Here is a 25,597-nt window from a genome sequence, read left to right on the forward strand (position 1 = left end):
GAAATCAACATATTTTCTTATTCAGTTATGGTGAAATACATGTCTGCAGGTTGTTAAAAGCTTAATGGTTTTAATTTCAGTTTCTTTAAATATACTTAATACTGAAAAAATGATCCGAATTTAGACTGCAGGATTTGTTTGGAACAGAGCGATGCTGAGCTGGCTAAACACTGAAGCTTCAGTGTCCATGTGAGAGGAGGGGGGGAGACAGCTCTCTGTGATGATTAGAGTTTAGACTGCAGTACTCATTTTAAACACTAGGGGGCAGAGTGACAGACTGCTCCTTTAAATTTGAGGAATAATTGCGAAGCACAGCACGATTTTAGTAAATGTTTTAAGTATGTACTGTACTACTGCACTTTAGACATTGCACACTTGTGTTTGAACAAAGAGAAGAAGCTTTGTGTTTTAAAGGGAGAGAGAAGATCTGCTCAACCAAACAAAGCCTGCAGACATGCGCAGAGGGAGTTAAAAACACAAGGATGATGTGCAGGAGAGGTAAAGGAGCTGAAGAGGAGAGAAATCATATCTCTCACTTCCACCCTCCCCCTCCGTGATGTGCACCTGATTTCAGCACCAAGGCTGCTGGATGCAGATTGGACATCCTCCCCTCAGAGGGTGGAGGAGGTGTGAGTGTGCGCAGACGTGTGTTTGTGTGTAAAGGGATGATATGACTCGGCGCTAGGACCGTGGCTGTGTCAGTGCGCCGCAAATCCCAGCAGAGAGAGAGAGAGAGAGAGAGAGAGAGGGAGATAGAGAGAGAGAGAGAGAGAGAGAGAGAGAGAGAGAGAGAGAGAGAGAGAGTGAGAGAGAGAGAGAGAGAGAGAGAGAGAGAGAGAGAGAGAGAGAGAGAGAGAGAGAGAGAGAGAGAGCCTGCCTGCGCTGCGACTCAACCCATCACCGGCGGGGGAGGCTGCACCTTCTGCCGAGCACGGACCTGAATCAGCCGGGCTCGCCTCCGGAGCCCTCCATATGGGCTCACCATGCGCAGGATTCGGGCCAACGCCATCGCTATTCTGACCGTAGCGTGGATCCTGGGGACGTTTTATTACCTGTGGCAGGACAACAAGCCCCAGTCGTCGCCTTCGTCGTCGTCGGCGCAGACCCGAGGCAGGGGCCATGGGCTTAAGGGGGTCTCTGGCCGGCTGGAGATCCACAGAGACGACAGGACCATCCCGCTGATAGTGAGTGTGAGAGGTGGCGGGGGGGGGGGGGGGGGGGGTGAGGGGAGAAATCGAGGGGTGCTGAGAACGGTGGTGTCGCTGGAGCAGGCGAGCTGCAGGAGAGTGTGTGCTGCATGTTGATGTGTGTGAAACCTGGGGTGATGATGAGGATGGTGGAGGAGGAGGAGGAGGTGATGCACAGCTGGGGGGTGTCACAGGAACAAGTTGCCTTCTGCGGCTGAACCCTCCATCTCTCACCTCGCTCTGTGCAGCCTCATCCTTAGTGTACAGGCGGTGTGTTTCTGACGCTGTCTCCTGCCTATCGTGCCTTCCTCGAGCCTCACTGAACCTCGAGGACACGTAAGAGGCTTTCCATAAGTCCCGTGCGTCGTGCGCAAACGCCCCGTAAACCACATCATGCTGGGAGACAAGTCTGTGGTCGCACATGTGAGCTGGAACCAACGCGTTTACTGCACAGAGAGAGAGAGAGGCAGATCCACGCTTAATCTCTGAACCTCAGGCTGTCATTAACAGGCCAGTGTCTGCCTGACAGCTCTGTTCTCTGCCTGTTGTTGCCTGCACGCGCCATGCAGGGTGGAGCACTGTAAAATAACCTGCTGAAAGATGTGACTGTAGGTGTGGTGGTCGACAGGCTTGGTTTGCAGCAACACCTCTGTCTGAACGGTGTGTGTGTGTGTGTGTGTGTGTGTGTGTGTGTGTGTGTGGCAGGGTCCATGCAGTGCAGATGAGGGTGCTTTTCTGATGCATTCACTATGAGACCTGTTGTTCATGCTTTTAGCCCTGCAGGCAGGCAGAGATTTAATTCACTCATACAGCCAACATGCAACTGTTCTTCGCTCCACCCTCCTGAATCAAAATGTGTCTCATACTTTATGTAATTATAGTGTTTTTGAATTAACATGAGGAAGTCTCTGAGCTCTTTTAAAACTTAAATGATTTAAAGCAGAATGATTCTGTTGCCTTGTCGAGCTCCGATGTGAGGACTGCAGCTGACATGTATTTCCACTCTGCAGGGTAAATATACAGATGAATCTCAAAGTGCTGAATAATGACTTTCATAATGTAATGGCCGTTCAACTGGAGGTGACATAACACTGCACACTGTACAATTCATAGACTTCTGAACCGATCCCAGCTGTGGTCGTGGATGTGTGCCAACATGTCAGGATGTTTCACTCCCGACAGCAGCAGCCTTGTTTACAACGTTGTTCTCCACTTTTAATAATTGAGAGGTAAAGAGCCAAACAGTGGAGCTGCTGTGGCATTCCAGCTCCCGGGCCTGCTTTAGCATGTAAAGAGGAAACTGTGGTGTGCAGCAGTGTGTGAACGCAGGCCGAGAATGTGGCTCAGATCACAGGACAAGAGAACCACTGAGTTTGATCGCTGTGAAAGAAGAAGAGGACAGATTGAGTTTACAGTCGAGGGTCTGTAATCAGATCGCTCTTTGAACAGCAAACGTTGGATTTGAAGCTTTTCCAAATTTTCCGATCTTTGCGGGGTCGTTCACCTTTGTCACCAAACTGAGATTTTCCTCGCTGCAGTTTGGAAATGTGACCCTGAGCCCAGACTGAAGGGGGCTTTCTTCCTCTCTCTCTCTCTTTGTAACTTCTTATGTTTTCCTCCTTTCACTGCGTCCTTTTTACTTGTCTTTCTTCCTTCTTTCCTTCCTTTTTACTTGTCTTTCTTCCTTCTTTCCTTCCTTTTTACTTGTCTTTCTTCCTTCTCTCCTTCCTTTCGCTGTCTTTCTTTCTCATCCACGTTTCCCTCCTTTGACTGAGTCTCATCTTTTATTCTCTCTCTTTCTTCCTTCCTTTTCTTTCCCTCTGTCCATCTGACTTTCTGTCCTCCTCTGAAGAAGCAGAGCAGGATCCAAACATGCCTGAAGCGTGAAAGGCTTGAAGAGGTGAAAGAGCTCCAGCAGCAGTCGTCATCATATGAGGTCTAATTTGTTCATGAAGTTGATCTTCATTCTACAAGTGCTGCTGGAGCTTTTTCACCTCTTTCTGTTTCTCTCATCCGTCTGTCTTATCTTCAAACCATATTACTCCTTTTCAAGAATCTGTCTTTATTTCCCTTTCCCCTTTAGTCCGTCATTTCCTTCTTTAACTGTCCTCGTCTCCTTTCTTCTCTTTCTCTCCTTCAGAAAACTTTCTTCTTCTTTAACTTCTCATCTCTTTTTCTGCTTTCCCCTGAGCTGCTGTCCTTCACAGTACAACAGTTATCTTTCTCTCTTTCCCTCCTAACGTGCTCTCTGTCTGTCTCTCTCTCTCTCTCTCTCTCTCTCTCTCTCTCTCTCTCTCTCTTCTCTGTCTAACCTTCTCGTTCATTAGTGGCGTTGATGACATCATCTTAAAATCTGTTAGCAGCCGCTCCACTTTCTCTCTCCTCATTTCCTCTGTTGAGTGCTTCTCATTTCCCAGCACCACTTTCTCTCTCATCCTGCCGTGTGTGTGTGTGTGTGTGTGTGTGTGTGTGTGTGTGTGAGCAGAGCTTTAGTATTCAGGAGTCTTTCTCTCTTTGACCTGAACATCTGCTGTCACCGCTCTGAACAGGAGCAGTGGCCATGTTGTAAACATCTGGACACATCAGCCTCATGCAGTTTGTCACTTTGTCTTTGTCCTGGATTTTTGGTTTTCACAAAGTTATTGTCCTCATGATGTCATCGGGCGCTTCAGACTCCATTCTGAGTAACTCTGCAACTATTTCACCATTTGTAATGTGACCGTATAAACACTTCACGAGAGAACTGGGATAATGTGCCGTTAACAATCACATGGGAATAAGAATCAGCTTCATTTTCCAGCCTCCACCCAGGCTGCGCTGTGTGCCAAACACAACACGCCCTTTGTCCTTTAAACTTTGATTCAAGCCCCGAATATTTGTCAGCATGTTGCAAACTTAAAGATCCTCTAATACAGTGGTTCCTCGCCCTTTTCCCCTTGGAGCTGTCCTCTTTAAGCCCAGAGAAGGCAGCCAAACTATTTACATTCAAATAAAACAGTAATAGTGAGATTTAGTAAAAAAAGAAAGTACAACATCAGACCAACATGTAAAAAGAAAACAGGCCCCTCAACCCCATCAGTAACATGACGTGTGCTCTCCTTCTGTCATCACAGCCGGGCCTCGTCTGCAGCCAATCAGGCAGATTTGACTTGTTTGTGATCCGTCTTTTCATTCGACTTGAAAGAGCCAGCAGACATGTTCATCTTCCAGACGAGCTTCATATTTAATTCAGTGGACTGAGCCGCAGAGCGCCTTCTGTTATTTTTGTCTTACTGTCCTCGGAGGACAATTTCTTTTGAGCCTTTTAAGACGTGATGACACGAGAACGTGACCAGGTGACGGAAGATGAAGGAGTCCAGAAAGAGTGAAACCTCTTCACCTTCTGCAGAGTGTGTGACGAAACCTTCTGAATGTTGAAGACATTTATTGACCTGTTGGTGTTTACGACGGCTGCATGATTAATCTTGAAAGAAATCACAACCTCTCAAACACGAGTGATCTTCTTTCTGTGATGGTGATTCACTTGCTCCTCTGCAGGCTGAACAAGCTGCACTCACGTCAGTGCGTCCCACACACACACACCACTCGGGCGATCCGCCTACTCCAGCTATATTTATAGTCGCCTAATTAGCCCTATATTCCCGACCTGTTGTGATGATGGAGACCCAAGAGAAAGTGTTATATGGAGCCCCGTGTCAGCAAGGTCACTTGTTTTAAGCTACATCTTTAGAAATTCTGCATGGCCAGAATCTGGCACAAACACAACAAACCTCAAGTGTGTTTGTTAGTAAAAGTGTTGACATGAATGCATCTCTTTTATGTGTCTGATGAACCCTGAAAGAGATTTTAAAAAAAGACAAAAAAAGGGCTAAAGGATTAGCTTATTCATACACCGCTCACAGAAGCAGTGGGAGCAACTTGGGGGACACTTTGGACATGTGGATGCAGAAGCTGGGGATTGAACCCCCAACCTCAAGGTTAAGACACCACCGGCTTTCCACAGCCGCCCCATGTGGATCAGTTGGTAGAAAGTGTAAGAGACTCGTGATTTCAATCCTTCAGCCTGAGTCGATACGGATGTTGAGTTTGTGAAGTTACGGTTAAAAATCTCAATCTGCAGAGGCGGAAAACATGAAGGCATGTGTGCATAGTTCAGTTTTTGGCAGTCCTAGTTTAGAGAGTGTTAAACCAACAAAGAAAAGAGGGGAGCAGATCAAGGACTGGACTCTTGGTGCAATGGGCAGCGTGGGTCTGATCCTCGTGTCTACAAGTTGAGTATCTCGTTATTTTCATGTAACTAATCTTGAAATGTTGTAAATTAGCTCCTCACTTTTCAAACTTGTGCACAAACAAGATGTCGAGGCAAAAAAGAAACGCCTGTGAAACGAGTCGTGACTGCTCTAATTAAACATTGTAATTAACAATTTTCTTAGCATAATGAAAAGTGATTTAATTAGACATCTACTGCTCTAATTTAAATTGCATATTAAACACAGAGTGGATAGAAAATTAGATCTATTGATTACAAGTAAGAGGAGGTGCTCTTGAAGTTAAGGAGGAACACTCAGCAGTATATATATATATATATATATATATATATATATATATATATATAATGCTAATTGTATGTCTATTTTTGCTGGAAAGCACTTTGAGCATACTTGTATGTAAGGTGCAAATAAACTATATGACTAAACTGTATTTTTATGACAGTACACTCGCACGTTTTAACTTAAACCCCCTTCTCTTGTAACTATTTTACCTTTTCATCCCTAATGAAGGAATTAGAAATAAATTGGAATATCTTTTCACTGTTAAAATATGTATATTTGCACTAATGCCTTACTTGTTTTGTTCATGTATTTATGTTTAATAAAATTGGTATAATTTTTTTTTTTCAAAAACCCAGCCTGGTGCTTAAAATGTTTCTAGTCTCTGTAGTAAATTTAATTTGTCCTGACAACTGTAAAGCAGGATTTATTTAAACAGTTTAAACAATATAAAATAACGGTTTTATTTAGGGGCGTGGTCACTTTGATTGACAGGTGTCTGCCGCGCGAGCCGGGGTTCAGCCGTTGGTTACCTTTAGTGGTTTTATTGAACACATTGGAGACACAGAAGGTGTCCTGCTCGACGGTGTGATGTGCTGACACACCGTGAAAGTGCTCTTTGCTCCTTCTCTGTCGGTAAGTGAACATTTTAAACATGTTAGCAGAGTTAGCCTAGCCTAGCTCGTTAGCTTTCTCACCGCGCTCTCTCTTCTCCTAAAGTCTTTTTTCATCCACCAAAGTAGTAAGAAGCTAATTCTGAGAGAAACACGGCTAGTTTGTTAGCCATGGCATTGGATAACTGGGCTTTTATTCACCCTTCACTTAGTAGTTGACACTTCAGAGTAGAGTAAAAGTGGCTTTGTTTTGATTTTAAAGGGGACATATTATACTGTTTCAAACAGCGCCCCCCTGTGGTCTAAATGAAACATCTGTGTTTCTGAGCTTTGGTCCAAATATAACATGAATCAAGCAGCAGAGGAGGTTTGTGACCCTGTAGAAACCAGTGCCAGTTTTGTGGTGTGTGTGTCTTTAAATGCAACAAGCCCCGCCCCCTGATTTTCCCGGAGACATCACTCCTCTGTAGAGACCTGCTCAAAAGTTTTACTCTCGTCTGGAGGTGGAGTCCAGGGGTGGAGATATCAGGGGAGGAGATATCAGGGGAGGGGACTTTATTACCAGATTCCCCTTTGTGATGTCACAAACTGAGAACATCTGAGAGGGACGTTTCTCTGAGCGGTAAAACTTCTACAGACCACAGACAAAGGACTGGATGGATTTATTTCACATTTTGTGGGTCTGTAGATACTCAGGTTACACAAATAAATGTTCAGAAACACTGTAGTAGAGGATTTTTCATAATATGTCTCCTTTAATATTTACAGTCTGAGATTGAAATCCTTGAAACTGTCCCACATCTTCCCCGGAGACAGAAACTGAGCTCCCTCTCACCTGAACCTGGTCAGGAGCTTTTTCTAAATCCTGCAGCTACACTGATCTTCACTGTAGCAGCCAGAACAAAGCTTCATCTCCACTTTTATATTCCCATGTGTCCATCTCGCGGTGGCTCTCCTCTAATTATTATGTGTCTGTTTTAACCTCCCTGTCATCCGTCCCGGGTTTAGCAGAGTGTTAAAGCTCCTTGCGGGGGAAACCCTTCATTACTGAGGATTTATTTCTCTCCTAGCCTGGTGCTATTACCTGAATAAGGAAGTAGAATTTACATTTTAATCACTGGGCTGATGCAAGAAGAGAGAGCTTTAAATTCTCCTGTGAGCAGAGTTGCAGCATGATTTGGACGGATTCTCGGCTTCAGACACGTTCGAGGATGCACAGACGTTTCATTGGCTAATTTTGTCTGCAGCGGCTCAGAAAGAGGAGCAGGGTGTTCATTAATCTAGGATTTATTTTTTTTTCTAATCACACTCGCCTTGTCTGAATGTCAGTGTGTCCTTGGGCGGGATGATGAACCCCACATGTCCCCAAATGGCCGAAGCCAATGTGCAGCATTTTGATTGAGAGTCGAAATCTAAATCACAAGTTTTCCAAGGCTTTTTATTTCCAGTCATCGATGATTAAATCAGCAGATAAACGAGTTACTAATATGATGTTTTGCTCTGTTTTCTGCCTCGGTCAGATGTTTTCTGTCTTTTGTTATGTGCTGATAAAAGGCCCTTGATCATTTATTCAATCAAGCAGAAGATTTGAACAAACAAATGTCTTTTTGTCAGACAAGACGGATGTTTCAAAAAGCAACATGCCAGAAGTTCCCTTTTGTGCGAGTGTGGCCGTGGATGTGGCAGAATAACAGTTTTGTTGACAGAAGTGACGACAGTGACGGAGACGTGTTGACACCAAAAACAACTCAAGCTGCTGTGTTTGCAGAAACACAGAGTGGATTTGTGTTTGTATGCCAATTAAATCCCTCAACATCTCCTCCGTCTTTGTGATTTCTTCTTCAGCGAGATTTTTCCTGTTAAACACAACTCAGGCTTCACTTCAAACCTGCACATGACAACACCTGCATCGGCTGCCATCACATTCAGATCAGCAGGCGTGATAATGTCTCACATCTCTAATGTGAACATTGTGTTTCTGCAGGTGACGCAGCCCCCGCGGCCAGATGCACAGGGCCAGCTGCTGGGCGCCTTGGACGAGAAGGCCTACCTGGCTGGGAAGCAGCTGAAGCCGGGGGACGACCCGTACAGAGAGCACGCCTTCAACCAGCAGGAGAGCGACCGGCTGGGCAGCGAGCGAGCCATCAGAGACACCCGACACTACAGGTGAGCGGGGTTAACGCCTCAGGTGATTTCCGTCTGTCTGCTTTGATCCGCACCAGGACTAATCTTTGTTTAACTGCAGAAGGATTTAGAGTTCAAACGCAGTCCTTGCACTTAAAGGTCTAATAGGGGGAAGTGTTAACCTGACCGCCCTGACTTCTGGGTTCAGTCTGGTCTGTATCTCTCAAACACAGACGAGGAGACGAGAGGTTGGAGAGCTGGAAACATCTTTGAGATTTTAAAGTCTCTGACGTTCCTGCTTTTTAACTTATTTTGACCAAAAATAAACGGAACCCAAACGATCAACCACACTTTTTATAAAAAGCTCCGTGGGGCTGGAAAAGATGAGATTCTTGTTAGCAACCTTCCACTTGTTCCTTTTTTTGTCCATGAAGCTGATGAACCTTGAAGTCGTTCAGTGTTTCCAGGCTTTTTTCCGCCCGCTGTATTCGGTCTCTGTGATTGGTTTAAAAGCACAGAAGCTCCTAACCTGCTGCTAAACCTGCTCTCACCGTGTGATAACTTGGGCTCCTTTTCAGGTGTGCATCTCTGAATTATGACACAGACCTTCCAGCCACGAGTGTCATCATCACTTTCCACAACGAGGCTCGCTCCACTCTCCTTCGCACCATCAAAAGGTAACGAGGTCGAGCGCAAAGAGAAACCGCCGCCCGCACTTCTGTCCTTCTAAATCTCTCTTTTCTGTTTTCTTAGTGTCCTGATGAGAAGCCCTCCGTCCCTGATTCAAGAAATAGTCCTGATAGATGACTTCAGCTCTGACCGTGAGTTTCTGCTTTATTAAAGCTGATAAAAGTTCTCTTGAAGGACATTGATGTTTTACAGTCAGAGAAATGACGCATGATATTATTGGATGTTTGAACGCTGCTCTCATTTTTTTCTCCAACTGAAGAACTAACCAGCTTTTTATTTAAAGCAGGGATTGTTTCCTGCTTTAAAAATGATGTCGGCCATCTTGCATGGAGATAAATCTGACTTTCGGAGAGGCGTCTTCCTAAAAAAACATGTGGTGTTGGCATGGCGATAGTTTGGATCCCCTGTGTTGTTTTTTTAAAAAGCCGGCCGCGTCCCCTCGCTGCCAGGTGTGAGGCTCTCTCTTCATTCGTCCATCTGCTCTGAATATGTGTGAGGCAAATATCACACAGGAATGTTCCAGCAAACGAGACCGCCAAATCTTGGGAAAATGTAGGTGGCGGAAAATGCCAAGAGACAGGAGCAGCTTTGAAGATGTTACACCGGTGTCCGATTCCACAGAGCAGCAGACTCTGAATCAGAGCTTCCTGAATATCTGCACTTCGTTTTATTTCGTTGAGCCGATTCGCCGCCTACCGAAGGATGTCAAATATATTTTAAACTGTTTTGATATGTTTATGAAAACAGTCGACTCCTGTGATTTAATGAGATGCTACATCGGAAAGTATCAAAAGCTTTAAAATAAATTTAATTTAAACCATTAACTGCTGCGATGAAGAGAAACGTTCTGTCCGTCCTATCAGCCTCAAAATCAGCCTGATTTCATTCCTTCCTATTCGAGTGTCCTGACAGCCAGAGCGTGACACCGTGCACCGTCTCCCTCTGGATTTTAATGATCCATCGTCTTTATAATTGTTAATCCTACAACAAGGAGGGACGATCCAAGCTTCACATCTTTGAATCAACAGCACGACACATGATTAACATTTAAAGTCCATCCTGCTACCACCATGACTAACTGCTCATTACCTTATTTAAAAGTCAATGAGCAGATTAATTGACCCTCACATTTAGAAACGAATCAGTTAATTGCAGCATAAACTTCTGGTTTTATTTTCATGTCTCAGACTCAGACGGTGGAATCAAAGGATCACCGTACTTGAGTAATTATTTCCCTTTGTCAGCTCAAAATAGGAGACTTACATGAACTCATGCGGCACACACCGTCTGCCGGGCCTCCTGTAATTACCACCACATGCATCTTCAGTCTGTGGGAAGGGCACAGTGACCTACATTCAGTGTGTGCGTGCTCCACGTGCACACACACACACACACACACACACTGAACGGTGTGAGAGCTGGCCAGACATCTTAACAGTCATGTCTGAGCGCAGGCAGCAGCCGCTGCTCTATTAGCTTACTAATGCCACGTTAGCAGAGTACCTGAACGCACCTTGAGCCGGCGGCACGGGGAGGTACAGCCAGACGTTTGACCTGCTCCCTGAGCGTGTGTCTCCTCAGCTCGTGTCTTTTAGTTTTGACTGTAAAGCAGTAAGACTCACATTAGCCAACCGTTCTGCTGCTTCCAGCTCTTCTTGGTGGTCTCTGCGTGTTACCACTTTCCAGTTCTGCCTCAATAAAAGTCACAATTATCCCTGCTAAGTAATGCTCAATGAAACAGCTGATTTAGAGGCAGGAGGGCGTTAGTGCTCTTCAGAGCTTCAAATGACGACAGGATGTTAAAAAGAAATCACAGGAACAGGGAGAAGTGAAGCTCCTGTCTGAGGATGTTTCACATTAAATATAGACTTAACTTAAACTACATTTCATCTGCAAAACACAAGAAAACAGTGAAGCACATCGATGATTCACGCAGGTGAGTCAGTGAGAGTGTGAGCTTGTTGGTCAGTAGATCGGACCCTGCAGGCAGACGGCTGGTTGGGGGGAAGGGGGGGGGGGGGTCAGCAGGAGCAGGGAGGGATAGACCTGCCTGAGCATAATCCTATTTAGGCTAGCCTTAATCATAAGAACACCGTCCTTAATCACGGACGGTGATCTTTACTCCCAATCCAGACGACAACATGTGACGGCGACCGTGTGGAGACGAGAATAGACTCCAGCGAACACAACAAGCTTTACTTTCTTATTATGACTCCAATTGTTGCTGTGAACGCCCATGAGCAGTGCATTATGGGAGAGGGGCTTCTGACCTTAGAGTATGTGGGAGTGATCTGTGACTTGCTGCTCCTCTAAAGCCCCCTCCTCTTGACTTTAATCACACACACACACACACACACACACACACACACACACACACACAGCAGCTTAAATACAAACAGACAGGTTTGTAAACATCACCGATGTAATCACGGAGGATTACGGCGTTTCATGCTCGTCTCTCGCGGCATTCAGAGACACCATGACTTCATCAGAGAGGGGGGGGGGAGGAGGTCCATGGGTCTGCTTGAACTACCCACAATCCACCAGCAGGATCACACTCACTCTCTGCTGATAATCCTCTTAGAGGTGAGAGTGTACCTGTGTCAGTTTCAATACCAACAAAGATGGAGTCTTAATCTGACGTTCGACTGTGCGGTAAATGTTCTGTGTGTTTGGAAGGTCGTTGTGTCAGAGGAGGGAAACACAGAGCCGTGTATATTCCTAACTTCACAGACAGAACATGCAACATGCAAACTCCACTCAGAGAGGCTCCTGTCAGACAGGGATTCAAACCCAGAACCTCCTCGCTGTGCGCCGACCACCGCGCCACCGTCTAACCCATCGACCAATAATCAATCAGATAATCTGCTGAATAAAACAACAGGGGCCTGACTCTGAATAAAACGATAGCTCTTTATGTAAATCAGCTGAGCGGGGCGTGGACTCTGGGAATGTGCTGCCGACTCTATTTGTTTATGGAAAAAGAGGATTTGAATTTCATTGTTGTTTGAGCGCTCTGTTTATGTGCCTGTGATTGTGAAGGAGCACTGATGGATGTTGTGTTTGTGCGTGTTTGGGTCATGTCATCGAGGCCTCTGTGTGTGTGTGTAAACATCTCCTGGTGTGACTCTGTTTATGTTTGTGCAGCCAGTGTGGTGTGTGAGACGAGACCGTGAGAGTAAAAATGTTCTTCTCAGTTTGTCCTGCCTCCGTCCTAACATCGTCTCTCCTCTCGTCCTGCAGCTGAGGACTGCCAGCTGCTCTCTCAGATCCCCAAAGTGCGCTGCCTGAGGAACGGCAGGAGAGAGGGTGAGTCTGCAGGGACCGTGGGAGGGACACAGTGTTTCAGTGAAGAGGGATCCGGGTTATTGATGTGACATTTTGGAGGTTTTTTTTCAGAGGTTCACCCAACCACAAAGACATAAAACGCTCGACACTGTGTGTGACATGCTCCCTCGCTGCACTGACGTACAAACAAAGGTTTTACACTGAATCCCTGATTTACATGAAATCCTCGACCTTCACATATCAGCGCTCAGTCCAACAAAAAGCAGTAAGAAGCCGTGTTTTGGATTAATATGGCAGTGTCACATTAATCCCTCTTGCTGACGGGGGGGAAGCTGCCTGTGTTCCCGCTCTCACTGCTGCAGACTAAAGACTTTGTTTGGGCTTAACGACCACATGCTGACAAAACATGAGCATATTGGAATCAGGCCGACGGTTCCCCACTGTCACCTGAGGAACACGAGCCGCAGTGAGCTCATGTTCACGTCAAAAAACAAAAAGAAGTCTGGAGGAAAGGAAATGAATTCGGTGTGTTTTAATGTGGAATCACAGTCACTGCTGGAATAGATTTTGACATCAGCTTGATGTTGTGCAGCTCCTAATGGTGTCACTCCTTCAGGCATCATCGACGTTCTCCCCTTTTAATGTGACAAAATGCTGCAGCCGAAGGTCATCAGGCGCTGGTGCATTAATAATAAATCGACCCGCAGCAAACCGACATGAAGAGGCCCGAGCGCCCGAGAGTCAATGTGTGATCTGAAAATTCATCTGGAGCATTCTCTGCTGTTTTCAGTCTTTATTCTTGTGTTTATATGATAATTATATTAATGTAAAGTTTTCCTCAGTTATTCTCTAATCTCATTTAAAGTCTCTGTTCAGTGTCTGACATTGTTTGAAGCCTTTTGGCAAAAACACCAGAAGTGAAAGTTCCCGTCTTAGATCAGCTGAAACTTTTCAAAATATTTGGCAGCTCACATGAAGCGCTTTGATTTCAGAATATGTTGAGACTTGAGATTCATTTGAATCTTTCAGTCAGACGAAGGTGAGTCCTCGGAGGCGGGGATCACTCTGTGGTTTTTCAGCTCTATTATTATGTTTAATTTGATCACCATGGTAACTGAAAGGTCACATATTACACGTCTTTCCACCCAGTGTAAATAATTCTCAGAGCTTTCTGCCTCGTGTACTCGTTTGAGGTTTTCTGCTCCGTCTCTGAGAAGAAGACTGTCCTCGCTCCTCCCCGAGGGATCGAACGTCTGCAGAGCACAAAGACAAACTGAACGAGTTGAAGCAAACTAAAAATCCTCTGAGAGAAAGTTACAAGCTGCTTTCACAGAAGCACAATCAGCTGTTTGAAGGTTTGAAAGGCCTTGAGAGAGGCTGCAGCTGTTTAATACAAACCCACCTTTAACAATGAACACCTGAAGCCATCAGTCCGACTCGGCCTGCAGCGACCCGGCCTTTAACTCGCCACCGCCTATAGAGTCAACTCTTGACCTCTTTGTTTCCCCCACCAGAATCTTTCCGAGGTTTCAGGGCAAAGCTGCAGACTAATCCAATTAACGCCTTTCATTTCAAAGGGCTGCTTGTTGTGAAGAAGCTCTCTCACCTCAGAGTCAAATGTAAATATCACAGAAACACAAAGTTAGTGAGCAGGCAGGGGACCAACTTTTCAAGGTCTCCAGTAAAATCTGGACATCTTTTAATGCTCGCTGGGCTGTTTTCTGATTCTTGTCGATGACTGATCAGAAGTAAAGAATCCTCCTGAAACATTTTGAGTGAGCTGATGTGACAACACAGTGAGAAATCCTCTGATCTCTGTGCATGTTTTTGTGTTTACCACTTTGTTCTCTGCTCTTTTGTTATAGCTTATAATTAAAGTCAAGATGCATTGATATAAAGGCCTTTAAAAAAGTCACCGCAGCGTCAGACTCTGTTGCTTCATCGACACTTTCTGTTCTTTTTCACGTCAGCGGGAAGATTCACCGACGGACATTTTTACAGACGCCTTTAAATCTCTCAGCTGTGATTCCACACGTTGACTGGAAGAAATAAATTCTGCCTGTGTGACCAAACGAGTTCTGTTGCAGACAATTTAACTCTTTGCAGCTTTTGGTTAAAAAAATCAACTGGAGCAATTCTAAAACAGTTTTATGTTTCAGTCTTTAAACTTAACCGAGTTGTTAAAGAAGCTGAAACTCGCTGATATAAAGCTGCTCTTCTCTCGACCCTCCGTCACGCCTCGCTGACATTTTGAACCAGCGGGTTTTAACATCAGCTGTCTCTTCGCCACGCTGGGCATCAACATGTCCTGCAGCGTGGAGAGATATTTGGCAGGTTTCCGTGTCCTTCATTGTCCTCTGTTCCGTGTTCCTCCCTCAGGTCTGATCCGGTCACGTGTGCGCGGAGCCAACACGGCCTCGGCCTCCATCCTGACCTTCTTGGACAGCCACTGCGAGGTCAACAGTGATTGGCTGCAGCCCATGATCCAGAGAGTCAAGGAGGTAGAGATCCGCACGCTCACTCTGCAATTAGACACTTAATCAGAGCTGCCAACACACACACACACACACACACACACACATATAACACACACACACATCACACACACACCCATATAACACACACACACACACACACACACACACACCCATATAACACACACACACACACACACACACACACACACCCATATAACACACACACACACACACACACACACACACACCCATATAACACACACACACACACACACACACACACACACACACACACACACATATAACACACACATACACACACACACACACACACACACATATAACACACACACACACATCACACACACATATAACACACACACACACACACATATAACACACATACACACACACACACACACACACACACACACACACATCACACACACACATATAACACACACACACACATATAACACACACACACACACATCACACACACACACACATATAACACACACACACACACACACATATAACACAAGCACGCACACACACACACACATATAACACACACACATAACACACACACACACATATAACACACACACACACACACACACACATATAACACAAGCACGCACACACACACACACACATTTAACACAAGCACACACACACACACACACACATATAACACAAGCACGCACACACACACGTTTAACACAAGCACACACACACACACACATATAACACACACATCACACACACGTATAACACAAGCGCACACACAGACACATCACACACACACATACATATAACACACACACACATAACACAATCGCACACACACACGCACAACGCGCGCGCACACAACACACACACGCACACACACATGTAACACACACACACATATAACACATAACACACACACACACACGCACACACACATGTAACACACACACACACATATAACACATAACACACACACACACACGCACACACACATGTAACACACACACACATACAGATGCTTCAGGGGATTTTCGCTCCTTCATGGTGGATTTTATTGGCTGTGATGTAACATGTTGGCATCACATGCAGTTAAATAAACACTCAATATGTTCAGCTAAGATTAAAGTCAGTACCAGATGTCACACTCCACTTGGCTGCTGCTGGAAACAGAAACAGTATGGTGCCATATTTTCCCAACCAATCGGAGCGTTCCCGCTCGATGCGTGAGCCGGTCTGCTTTGTGTTGTTGTGGCGGTTTACGGTCGTCACAGTGGCAGCATCAGCTCTGGCTCCGGGCCTCGTGCTCGGCCCGTTTCTGATTTGTATAAGACGGTGGGAAGATTCTCCAGATTCACCACATCTTCAATTAGATGAAGCGGCCCAGCAGGGACGCTAAGACCACATCCAGGCCTGAATGCTCCTCCATTTAAAACATGAACAAGAGATGATGCAAATCCAGCCACTCCTCATTATCTGAGCACATTTTTATTCCCACAGGACGGCTGTTTCACAGAGAGCGCTTTCTCTCCTCCTCCGTCTTTCAAAGCATGCGTGGAATTTAAAAACATGATTAGGAGACGTGTGAGGTGTGTGCACTCGCTTAAACAGAAGTGTCTGTTAATTTGATGAGAAGCGATGCAGCATGTGTTCACTGGCTCGCCTTCCTCCCCCCTGACATTATTACAAACCTGCGACTGGGCTCCAAACAGAACAGCTGCCTCTCTCAACCCGCTGCCGTCACCTCCAACCACACTGACTCTGCAGAGGGAGCCGCTTCGTTTCACATTACTGTCGTCTTCAGCTCTCTTACTTACCTACTTCTTCCTCCAGCACGACATTTACACAATACATTAAAAAAACACAAGATAAAAAACTTAAACAGCTAACAGGGAGAACATCCACAGTCAAGTCATTTAACATCCTCTTAAAATCATCCAATGAGAGCAGCTCGTTCCAGGTAAATGGAGCAGCGACCTCGAACCCTTTTTTTTCCCAATTCAGCTCCGACTTCTGGAAGGAAGGTTATCTGTCCTCGTACTCTTCACTGATGTAGGTCAGAAGGTCAGAAGGAAGCAGACTAAAGATAGACTTGTAGATAAGAATAGGGCGCAGTGTATCAGCCTGTGTGAGGACAAAGAAGATCATGCAACACACAGTGACGGAGGGCGATAAAGTCCAAATCCCTGAGACACACAGACGCATGCGTCTGTTAGACTCTGAGAAACTCGTCTGTAAACTGAGACATTCCCTGACAAACAAACACGTCTGTTCAGTGATGTTTCACACACATGATGTCATGATGGAGATACAGCTGTTTAGCAGGAACCTTTAAGATGGCAGCAGACGGAGAGGATGGACTTTTCTCATCATTGGGGGGTTTGTAGACAGACTAGAGACACATGCTAATGCTAAGCTAATGCTTAGTGATAATAGTGATATGCAGTTTTTGTAAGCAGCGTCTCTGCTGAAGGTCACCGAGGCTGTTTGTTCACAAACTCATTGAAAAGCCGTGCATGCAACAAAGCTGATGTTCAGCACACATATTCAGGAGTCTGTGCAAAAATCAAACCTCCATGTTTTATTCAGCAGACGCGCTGTGAGTTCATGCACATCGTTTATACACTCACTCGCTCTGTGGATGTGATTCCACACACTCATCCTCTGGGCTCCCGGCAGCTGTGACTCATCCAGCTTGCATTACAATCTCTTTAGTGTGGTGTTCATGAGAGCGGCCGGCTCAGTGATAATCCACCAGCTCCGGCCCGGACACATCCGTCTGTCAGAGACCTCCGCCCTGGGTTCATAAAGACCTTCAGCGGTGAAGGATGGAGCGTGATGACACTTTGTTCATTTAGAAATGATTAAATTAGTAATGAGGTCTCCACTTACCTCTGTTTAGGGATTTAGAGATTTAGGTTCAGAGGAAGGTAGAGCCGAGCATCAGCACTTTGTCTAAGTGGTCACTCTCAGAGGGGGGCTTTAATTAAAACTCTGCACACTCTTTTTAAAACTGGAGAATAAAGAGAAAACACCAGCGTGGGCACTAAAATGAACCGATCACAATCATGATGTCTGTAACAAAAACACTGATCCTTCCTCTGAGGGCAACATCTCTGGAAAAACTGGAGGGAATGTATTTTAATTTGATGTCCGCTCGAGGTTTTGGGCTCGTGTGACCTCGACCATATCATATTCATCATATTCTGCCTCCTCTGAAATATTCAGATGCTCCCTTTCCTTTTCAATCACGCCTCTTTGTGTTATTTTTCGGGCCTTTATTGGATTGGCCAGCTTAGGCGAGAGAGAGAGAGAGATTGTTGGGAGGTGAGAGCGACAAAGGGCCGAGGTCAGATTGGAACCCACAGCCCCTGCGTCGAGGACTTGTGGCCCCTGTGCATGGGGCTTCTAACGTATCCTCGAGGCCGTGGCTTCTCCGGTTCCTCCGTCATCCTGTGAGAAAGACAAACTGCAGCTTCACGACTCAAAGCGTGCCATCTTTTCTCTATAAAGGCTAATCCGCGCCGTGTAGGAGAAAGGCTCACCGCGCAGCGTGTGAGCGATAAGCATGCATGAAAGAGGAAGGATTCAGGGCAGACAGAGTGTCCTCTGTCGGGCTCTTCCTCAGACACTAATGTGACGTTACTGGGCGATGAAGCAGAGGGACAGACATCTGAACGTGTCAGCTGGGAAATTCATCCTGCACACATCCCGTCATGCAGGGCTTTCCTCAGTTCATTTCTGTTCTATATCGTCTTATTACAAGTCAGCACAAAGAAAGGGTTAAAGTCTTGATTGGCAGCGTTTAAAAAAAGAAGCAGGAGAAAAAATCACAGCTGTTTTAAATCCAGAGAGAGAGAGAGAGAGATCATCAAGTGCGGCCTCTTTAACACAGAGGCTCATTAAAAGCTGTCGAGTGCATCACTTCTCATGTATCGCTCTCCAGCAGAGTGTTTCTGCTCTTTTTGTTTCGCTGCAGCGAAGTTCAGCCGGGTTCAGAGGATGAGAGGTGGACCGCTCTGATTGGAAACAGTCATTCAGTTTGTCCTCGGTGCTAAGCTGTTCCAACACACACACACACACTCACACACACACACACACACACACACTCTCACACACACACACACACACACACACACACACACACACACATGCAGATGCCTTATGGGCAAACAGCAGTGTTGGCACAGACCCACGGTCAGGAACAGATGCAGTCAACACACACACACACACACACACACACACACTATCAGCGATCAACAGTCCTCGACCTGTGTGTGTTTATTTTATAGGTCATGTCACATCTGCAGCAGGAGGTTGTTTATCATCAGTTCACTTTATTTTTTATTAGTGTATCATGAACCGTGAGAAGAAAGTAACGAGACAAACGTCCTCCTCACATATCCTCCTCCTCCTCACGTGTGTGTGTGTGTGTGTGTGTTGTGCGCAGGTGATCAGGGTGTGAAAGAAGACAGGAAGTGGTCAAAGTCACAGAGCGATTAGTGTGTGAGCGATCATGTGTCCGTCCTTCTCCCTCTCTGCAGGATCACACTCGAGTGGTCAGCCCCATCATCGACGTCATCAGCCTGGATAACTTCGCCTACTTGGCTGCCTCGGCTGACTTGAGAGGAGGTCAGGACACAAAACACACAAATCATGGAATAACAATAACAGCTGCAAGCTCGCAGCTGTGGACCAGGAAACCCCCGTTTCCCAGCAAACCCTCAATTCCATCAATTTCTCTGATTGGTCAATTCAAAGACAGAAATGAGTCAGATTAATTCGGTCAATTCTGAAGTGACGTTTGCAAAGATGCTGAGCTTTAATAAAAGTTAGGAATGTAGCTGCAGCCTCACAGCAAAGGTTCAATTCACCCTCTCGTTTCTCTCCTGCTCTTCAGGGTTTGACTGGAGCCTCCACTTCAAATGGGAGCAGATTCCCATCGAGCAAAAAATGGCGAGGAGTGACCCCACTCAGCCAATCCGGTTGGTCCACAGTGCTCTTCACCATACATCCATCAGTCCAGCGTTATTTATCGAACACCTTTCATATGAAAATCGAGCTGCTCGCTCCGTTTGTCCTTGACCCCGCTGCCTTTCTCTTCTGCAGGACTCCCGTCATCGCTGGCGGGATTTTCGTCATGGACAAGAGCTGGTTCAACCACCTGGGACAGTACGACACCCACATGGACATCTGGGGAGGGGAGAACTTTGGTGGGCCTCAATAACCTGCGACAGAAGCTTTCGTCGTGCAGGCGTAGGTGGAGCGTGCCGACCTGAACTCTGCTCTGTGTCTCTCCTCCTGCAGAGCTTTCTTTCCGGGTGTGGATGTGCGGAGGGAGCCTGGAGATTCTTCCCTGCAGCCGCGTCGGTCACGTGTTCAGGAAGAGACACCCGTACGACTTCCCCGAAGGCAACGCCCTCACCTACATCAAGTGAGCGTCTTTATCTGACATCCTGTGTGCTGTTAACACTTCCACATAAAACAAGAAGGTTCACCCGTTTGTCTTTTAACCTTTAAAATGTCAAGTGAAAGGCTTCACCTGATTCCTGTCTGCGGCCTCTTCCTGCTGGAAGACCATCAGCATGACAGTCCTGACTCTGTGTGTGTGTGTGTGTGTGTGTGTGCGTGTGTGTGTGCAGGAACACGCGGCGGGCGGCGGAGGTGTGGATGGACGAGTACAAACAGTATTACTACTCTGCGAGGCCGTCGGCGCAGGGAAAGGCCTTTGGCAGGTCGGTCTCTCTCTCTCTGTGTGTGTGTGTGAAGGTCACATGCTGACTGATCAAACATCAGAGGCTCCTCCTCCACGCTCTCCTCTCTCTGATCTCCTCCCGTGTTTTCATTCTTCAGCATCTCAGACCGTCAGACGCTGCGGCGGAAGCTTGACTGCAAACCTTTCCGCTGGTACATGGAGAACGTCTACCCCGAGCTCAGGTACGAGCCAGCTGCTGTCACTCATGTTGAGCTGCTAGTTTCAGATGACCTGAGCTGAACCCACCAGGTGAGCTGTCAGTATACATCATGAGCCCTGGAGACCTTCAACACAGCAGCTTTCCTTCATGTCTGATCACTTTTTTCATCACTTCAGCTGTTAAGTGAAAAATAATTGAGAGCAGAAATAAAGTGCCATCTTGGCTTAATAACAGCAAAGAAGGGTGAACACGTGTTGAGGACGAGTTTTTAATTCAATCAGAAACGATGCTGAGACTCGTCTGGATGTGATGGGAACCTCTGAGTGAATCTGCTCCGTTTAAAAAAAAGCTTCTCTGGAATGATGTTTGTATATTTATATAAGTCCTTGTTGCAATAGGGAGTATTAACTTGTGGGAGCAGTCGACCCATCTGTTCCTTATCGCTGTAATACGACCTCTGACCGACCTCTCTGTGAACCGCCTCCTCAGGATCCCCGAGCAGGAAGCCGTGTCCAGCGTGCTGAAACAAGGCGGGCTGTGTCTGGAGACCCGCGGGACGGACGGCATCGGGCTGGCAGAGTGCAGGGGCATCGGAGGCAACAGGCCACAGTCACAGGTCAGGACTCTGCCACTAGGGGGAGACTGTGGAAGGACGGGGTTTAAAGGGTTAAATCCATACGCTGCATATATGTTCACACAGACCGATTTTATAATTCATGGGGGGGGGGGGGGGCACGCTGTCACGCCTTGGGCTCAAATATATCTGAAGCTTGTTAAACCTCCCTGGTCTCTGTTGATCAGCAGAATGATGACGAATCATTTTAAAACGTCTGTTTAAAAGCTGCCAGAAAAATGTAGCGGGCTAAAAAGTCGACAAGACACTTTTAATAGCAACGATGTCATGTTAAAAGTTTCTATCTTACACAGCGATGTGACCAGTATAAAGCTGAGAAAAGAGCCGGCATGCATTTACAGAAAACCGTGAACAAACGTTGTCAGCGGAGTCGGGCAGAGCGCTCGCAGGCCGGCGGTCTGAGCTGCACGCTGAGAACCCGAGCTGCTCAGAAACTGCACGCCGTTACTGAACGAGAGAATCTTTGGATCGGCCATATTTCCCGGGTCGTTCTGAAAGTGGATTCAGAGAGTTACACAGACGCTGGATGACAAACTGCGTTACGTCTGCGTGTCAGAATCTATTCTATTGTGTTCTGTGTAAAAGCAGCGACGATAACTCACAGGGAGGTTTAACCTTCATGTGGCGCCAACATCCCTCACTCTTCATCCTCGGCTGCTCAGTCTGTTGCCGGGTTACGGCTCCAACAAACACATGCACACATTCATCAGGTCAGGAGCAGCACGCCAAGACTTAATGTGCGTTTCATACTGGGAGCCAACGTTAGTCACAGCTCTGATTCTGGCATCATGTTAATCCTGATTCATTAGAGAAGCCGTACGCCTCCACAGCTCGTATCAGGCGTGTCCACTTACGTAATCTGTAACCTGAGCTTCAGAGCGAGAGGCCGAGCCGGGAAGAAAGATTCAACAATATGGAAATGATAACCGAGGATCAGTTAATGTGAGGAGGCAGAGAGAGGGAATAAATCACCACTGAGGGCAGATTTCATGCTGAATCGCTTTAAATCAGTCGTTGTCTCTGATTGACAGAAGGAGGATTAAATGTGTTCTGCTCAGAGTCTCAGGTCAAACCAGGGTCTCTGTGCTGCTGGAGCTTCTTTAAAGTCGCTGATTTTAAGAACTCGTGTGTAACGTTACAATCTGAACGTGGCCAAAGTTTCTGATGGTGAGGGAGAGGGCGCTAAAGATGACCTCAAGCCTCTGCGTGAGCCGCTCTTTTCTCTCCCCTGGCAGCCCTGCAGCGGTGGCATCTCGTGAATTATTAGCCACCGAGCTTTGTGGATTACACTTTGATAGAGAGCAGGTAGCGGGAGAAAATGATGTGCAAGATTAAGGGCAGAAATCCATTTTTAGTGACTCCAGTCTGGCGTGTTTGAGTGTCTGAGGATCCATCGGAATGATCAGTGTCACACGTCTTCCTCTTCAGAAATGGGAGCTAATCGAGCCACTGATCCGACAGCAGGACCTCTGCCTGGCCATCTCAGCCTTCACAGCGGGGTCAAAGGTCAAGATGGAGTCCTGCAACGCAAAAGAGCCCAGACAGGTAAGTTCAGCCTCAGCAGGAGCAGCAGCACAGAGCGGCTCTCATCAGTCTCTCTTACTGCAGCTCTTATTCTTTCCTAAGCGTTACCCCGTGTTGTTAAAGTGCCGCTCAGACCTGATAAGATGCTGAGCAGAGCAGACTGCCTGCTGCTGATTGGCCCTCGCTGCACGGACGCTGCTCACGCCAAAGGAAGAAGCGGTGGAGTTTATAGATGCAGTGGAACACGCATTCTCATAACTTCAGGCCCCGCCCTCTTCCTTCCTGGTTCTCCTCTCGCTGGCTGCACGCTTGATTTATGAAGAGTTATTAAGTGGAACCATGTGTGCGAGCTCTCCTCCTCTGTGCAGGCCCGTCACAGTCCTCTGACAGCTCCCTGCTTCTGCTGAGGGTGATGGACTCTTTTTTTTATTCTAGTAAAAAACAAAGAACAGCTTGGACAGAAACCCATCGTGATGGTTCAGTGTCCTCCTGATCCTCGCTGTCACCGTTTGTTCTCCCTCATTCACAAAGTTATTAAACCTCCGATACGTGCGTTCATGTTTTCTCAAATTAGCCAATAATAGTCCAAGTTTTTCCCAACGGACACGCCCGCCTCTCTCTCTCTCCCTCCCCCTCCCTCTCTCTCTCTCCCCCCCCCTCCCTCTCTCTCCCTCCCCCTCCCTCTCTCTCCCTCCCCCCTCCCTCTCTCTCTCTCCCCCTCCCTCCCTCTCTCTCTCTCTCCCTCTCTCTCTCTCTCTCTCTGTCCCCCCCCCCGGGATTTGAAGCTTAACCTCACAGTCACCTGCAGAAATCTGTACTTGGCCTTGTCGCTCTTCTGTTGCCTTGACTTCAACTCTGTTTAATCAGTAAGCCAATAAACGAAGCACTTACACCTGCTGATTTATGGAAAGCCGCTTCATAGGGAACACAAACACACACACACACACACACACACACTTTTTTTACTCTTTCAGTCTTGAGCTTGTAGTTGAACTCGCTCCGTCACTTTTACAGGCGGCGACTCGACCAGTGGGTTCTGAGAGAAAATCATCAGATGACACGATGCTTCTGATTCTGGTCCTTAAGGGGTTAATTAGCCAATGAAGTCATTTTAAAACTCGTCGCTCCTGAACTTCCTTTTCAAAGAAACTCCGTCAGGCCAGAAGTACGCTCACAATCAATTCTTCTGGAGTCACATCGAAACGTTCAGCTCAAACTAACGGGCCGTCGTGTCCGCCTGATGGCGAGCTGGAAGCGCTGTGATTTTTCCACCACGAGTCCAGTGAGTCAATCTTTGATTCATGTGATCACTGTTAATGCAGCTCTGACTCTGCTGTGCTGACACACACACACACACACACACACGTTTCCAAACGTCGATACTTTTGATTACAGGAGACGAATGAATCCATGAAAAAGTTCACAGATGAAAAGTTGACTGAATAATAAAAGATGAAAGCGTGTCGGTCGGTTTGGTGCTTTGACTAGAATCTTCTCAAAGTGTAGAGTTAGTATCACGTCAGCCTTTCGACACTCTTTACTTCCTGTCTCTGCAGAAGTGGAAGCCCCGAGGCTCGGCCCTGCAGCACATGGTCAGCGGCCTCTGCCTCGACAGTCAGACCCCGACGGGCCCTCCGGTCATCTCGCAGTGTCGCCCCCAGGTGGCCGGCCAAACCTGGGAGCCGCAAATTACCACCTGAGCCACAGCGGACTGAGGGGGGGGGGGGCACTGTGTGACGCCTTGCTGAGGGAGGAGCGAGTGAGAACTGAACTTCTGTGATGTCAACTTCAAGATTCCTCTCTGAAAACATTTTACGGCCTTCATAGTTTTTTTCATGGCGGTCTTTTCGTGTACAGCGCTCCATCCCTCGAGGATGCCGCAGTTCTTCTACGTAATCTAAGCTTTTCACTGACACGTTGCACATCTCACCTCCCCGTTCTGTATCTTTAGTTTCTTTACGCAGTAGTACGGATGACCTCCGAGTGCATACTGTTCTGTAGCAAACGTGTGGCGGTGCGCCGACCTCCTGCTCGCCTGGGACGCTGCAGACGTCTGCGTGGACCGGAGCAGCTTCATGTGCAGCCGACGACAACCTGAGCTTGTTTTTTTTATGCAGTTTGAAAGCACCGCGCACACGGCACTGTCGGGAAGGTAATTTATTGTTTTGCACGGTCAGACCCAAAGAATGTTTGTTTGTTTCTCTTAACAAAGTTTAATGTAAATATGTGAAGCAGATAAAGGCCTGATGATTTTGTGTAAAGTAATCTCTATGTTGTTTGAAAAATAAAACGTGGTAACAAAGAGAAGCTGCTGTCGGGTTTTGTTTGAAATATTGATCTGATAAATCTTCTATTTCTGATTATTCTGCAGTCACCTGTTCACGAGAAGAAATAAAACTCATTAAAGATGGGAATATTTAAGAGTGCATCAAAACATTTAACCAGAGGCTCTGCTTGTCAGCAGGTATCTTCTTGGGGCCCTCGGTCCAGTAGGGGCCCCCCCCAACAGCTGACAAACTTTAAACCACAGCATCGCCTCAAAATGTAAACCAGACTGAAGAAAACCTCCTTGATGGGCCCCA

At 46.7% G+C, this 25,597-nt stretch overlaps 1 protein-coding gene across 1 annotated transcript; it reads left to right on the forward strand.

Annotated features, from left to right (window-relative positions):
* The first annotated feature begins 755 nt into the window (after positions 1-755).
* galnt16 (UDP-N-acetyl-alpha-D-galactosamine:polypeptide N-acetylgalactosaminyltransferase 16) lies at positions 756-25,322 on the forward strand. Its single transcript, XM_079370068.1, has 15 exons — positions 756-1,184; positions 8,336-8,517; positions 9,054-9,152; positions 9,229-9,296; positions 12,409-12,474; positions 14,833-14,954; positions 19,487-19,574; positions 19,843-19,927; positions 20,052-20,155; positions 20,250-20,376; positions 20,585-20,677; positions 20,796-20,879; positions 21,347-21,473; positions 22,920-23,036; positions 24,572-25,322. Exons 1-15 carry the CDS (start codon positions 984-986, stop codon positions 24,713-24,715), a joined length of 1,707 nt encoding a protein of 568 aa, XP_079226194.1. The 5' UTR covers positions 756-983; the 3' UTR covers positions 24,716-25,322.
* The last annotated feature ends 275 nt before the right edge of the window (positions 25,323-25,597 follow it).

This window comes from Symphodus melops (assembly GCF_947650265.1).
Source record: "Symphodus melops genome assembly, chromosome: 19".
Classification (NCBI taxonomy): domain Eukaryota; kingdom Metazoa; phylum Chordata; class Actinopteri; order Labriformes; family Labridae; genus Symphodus; species Symphodus melops.

Bases quoted from the DNA above. Each gene is read 5' to 3' on its own strand.
- galnt16 (XM_079370068.1), top strand. From the start codon at position 984: ATGCGCAGGATTCGGGCCAACGCCATCGCTATTCTGACCGTAGCGTGG. The intron at 12,475-14,832 runs GTGAGTCTGCAG...TTCCTCCCTCAG, and splicing joins GAGGAACGGCAGGAGAGAGG to GTCTGATCCGGTCACGTGTG. The intron at 20,880-21,346 runs GTACGAGCCAGC...CCGCCTCCTCAG, and splicing joins AACGTCTACCCCGAGCTCAG to GATCCCCGAGCAGGAAGCCG.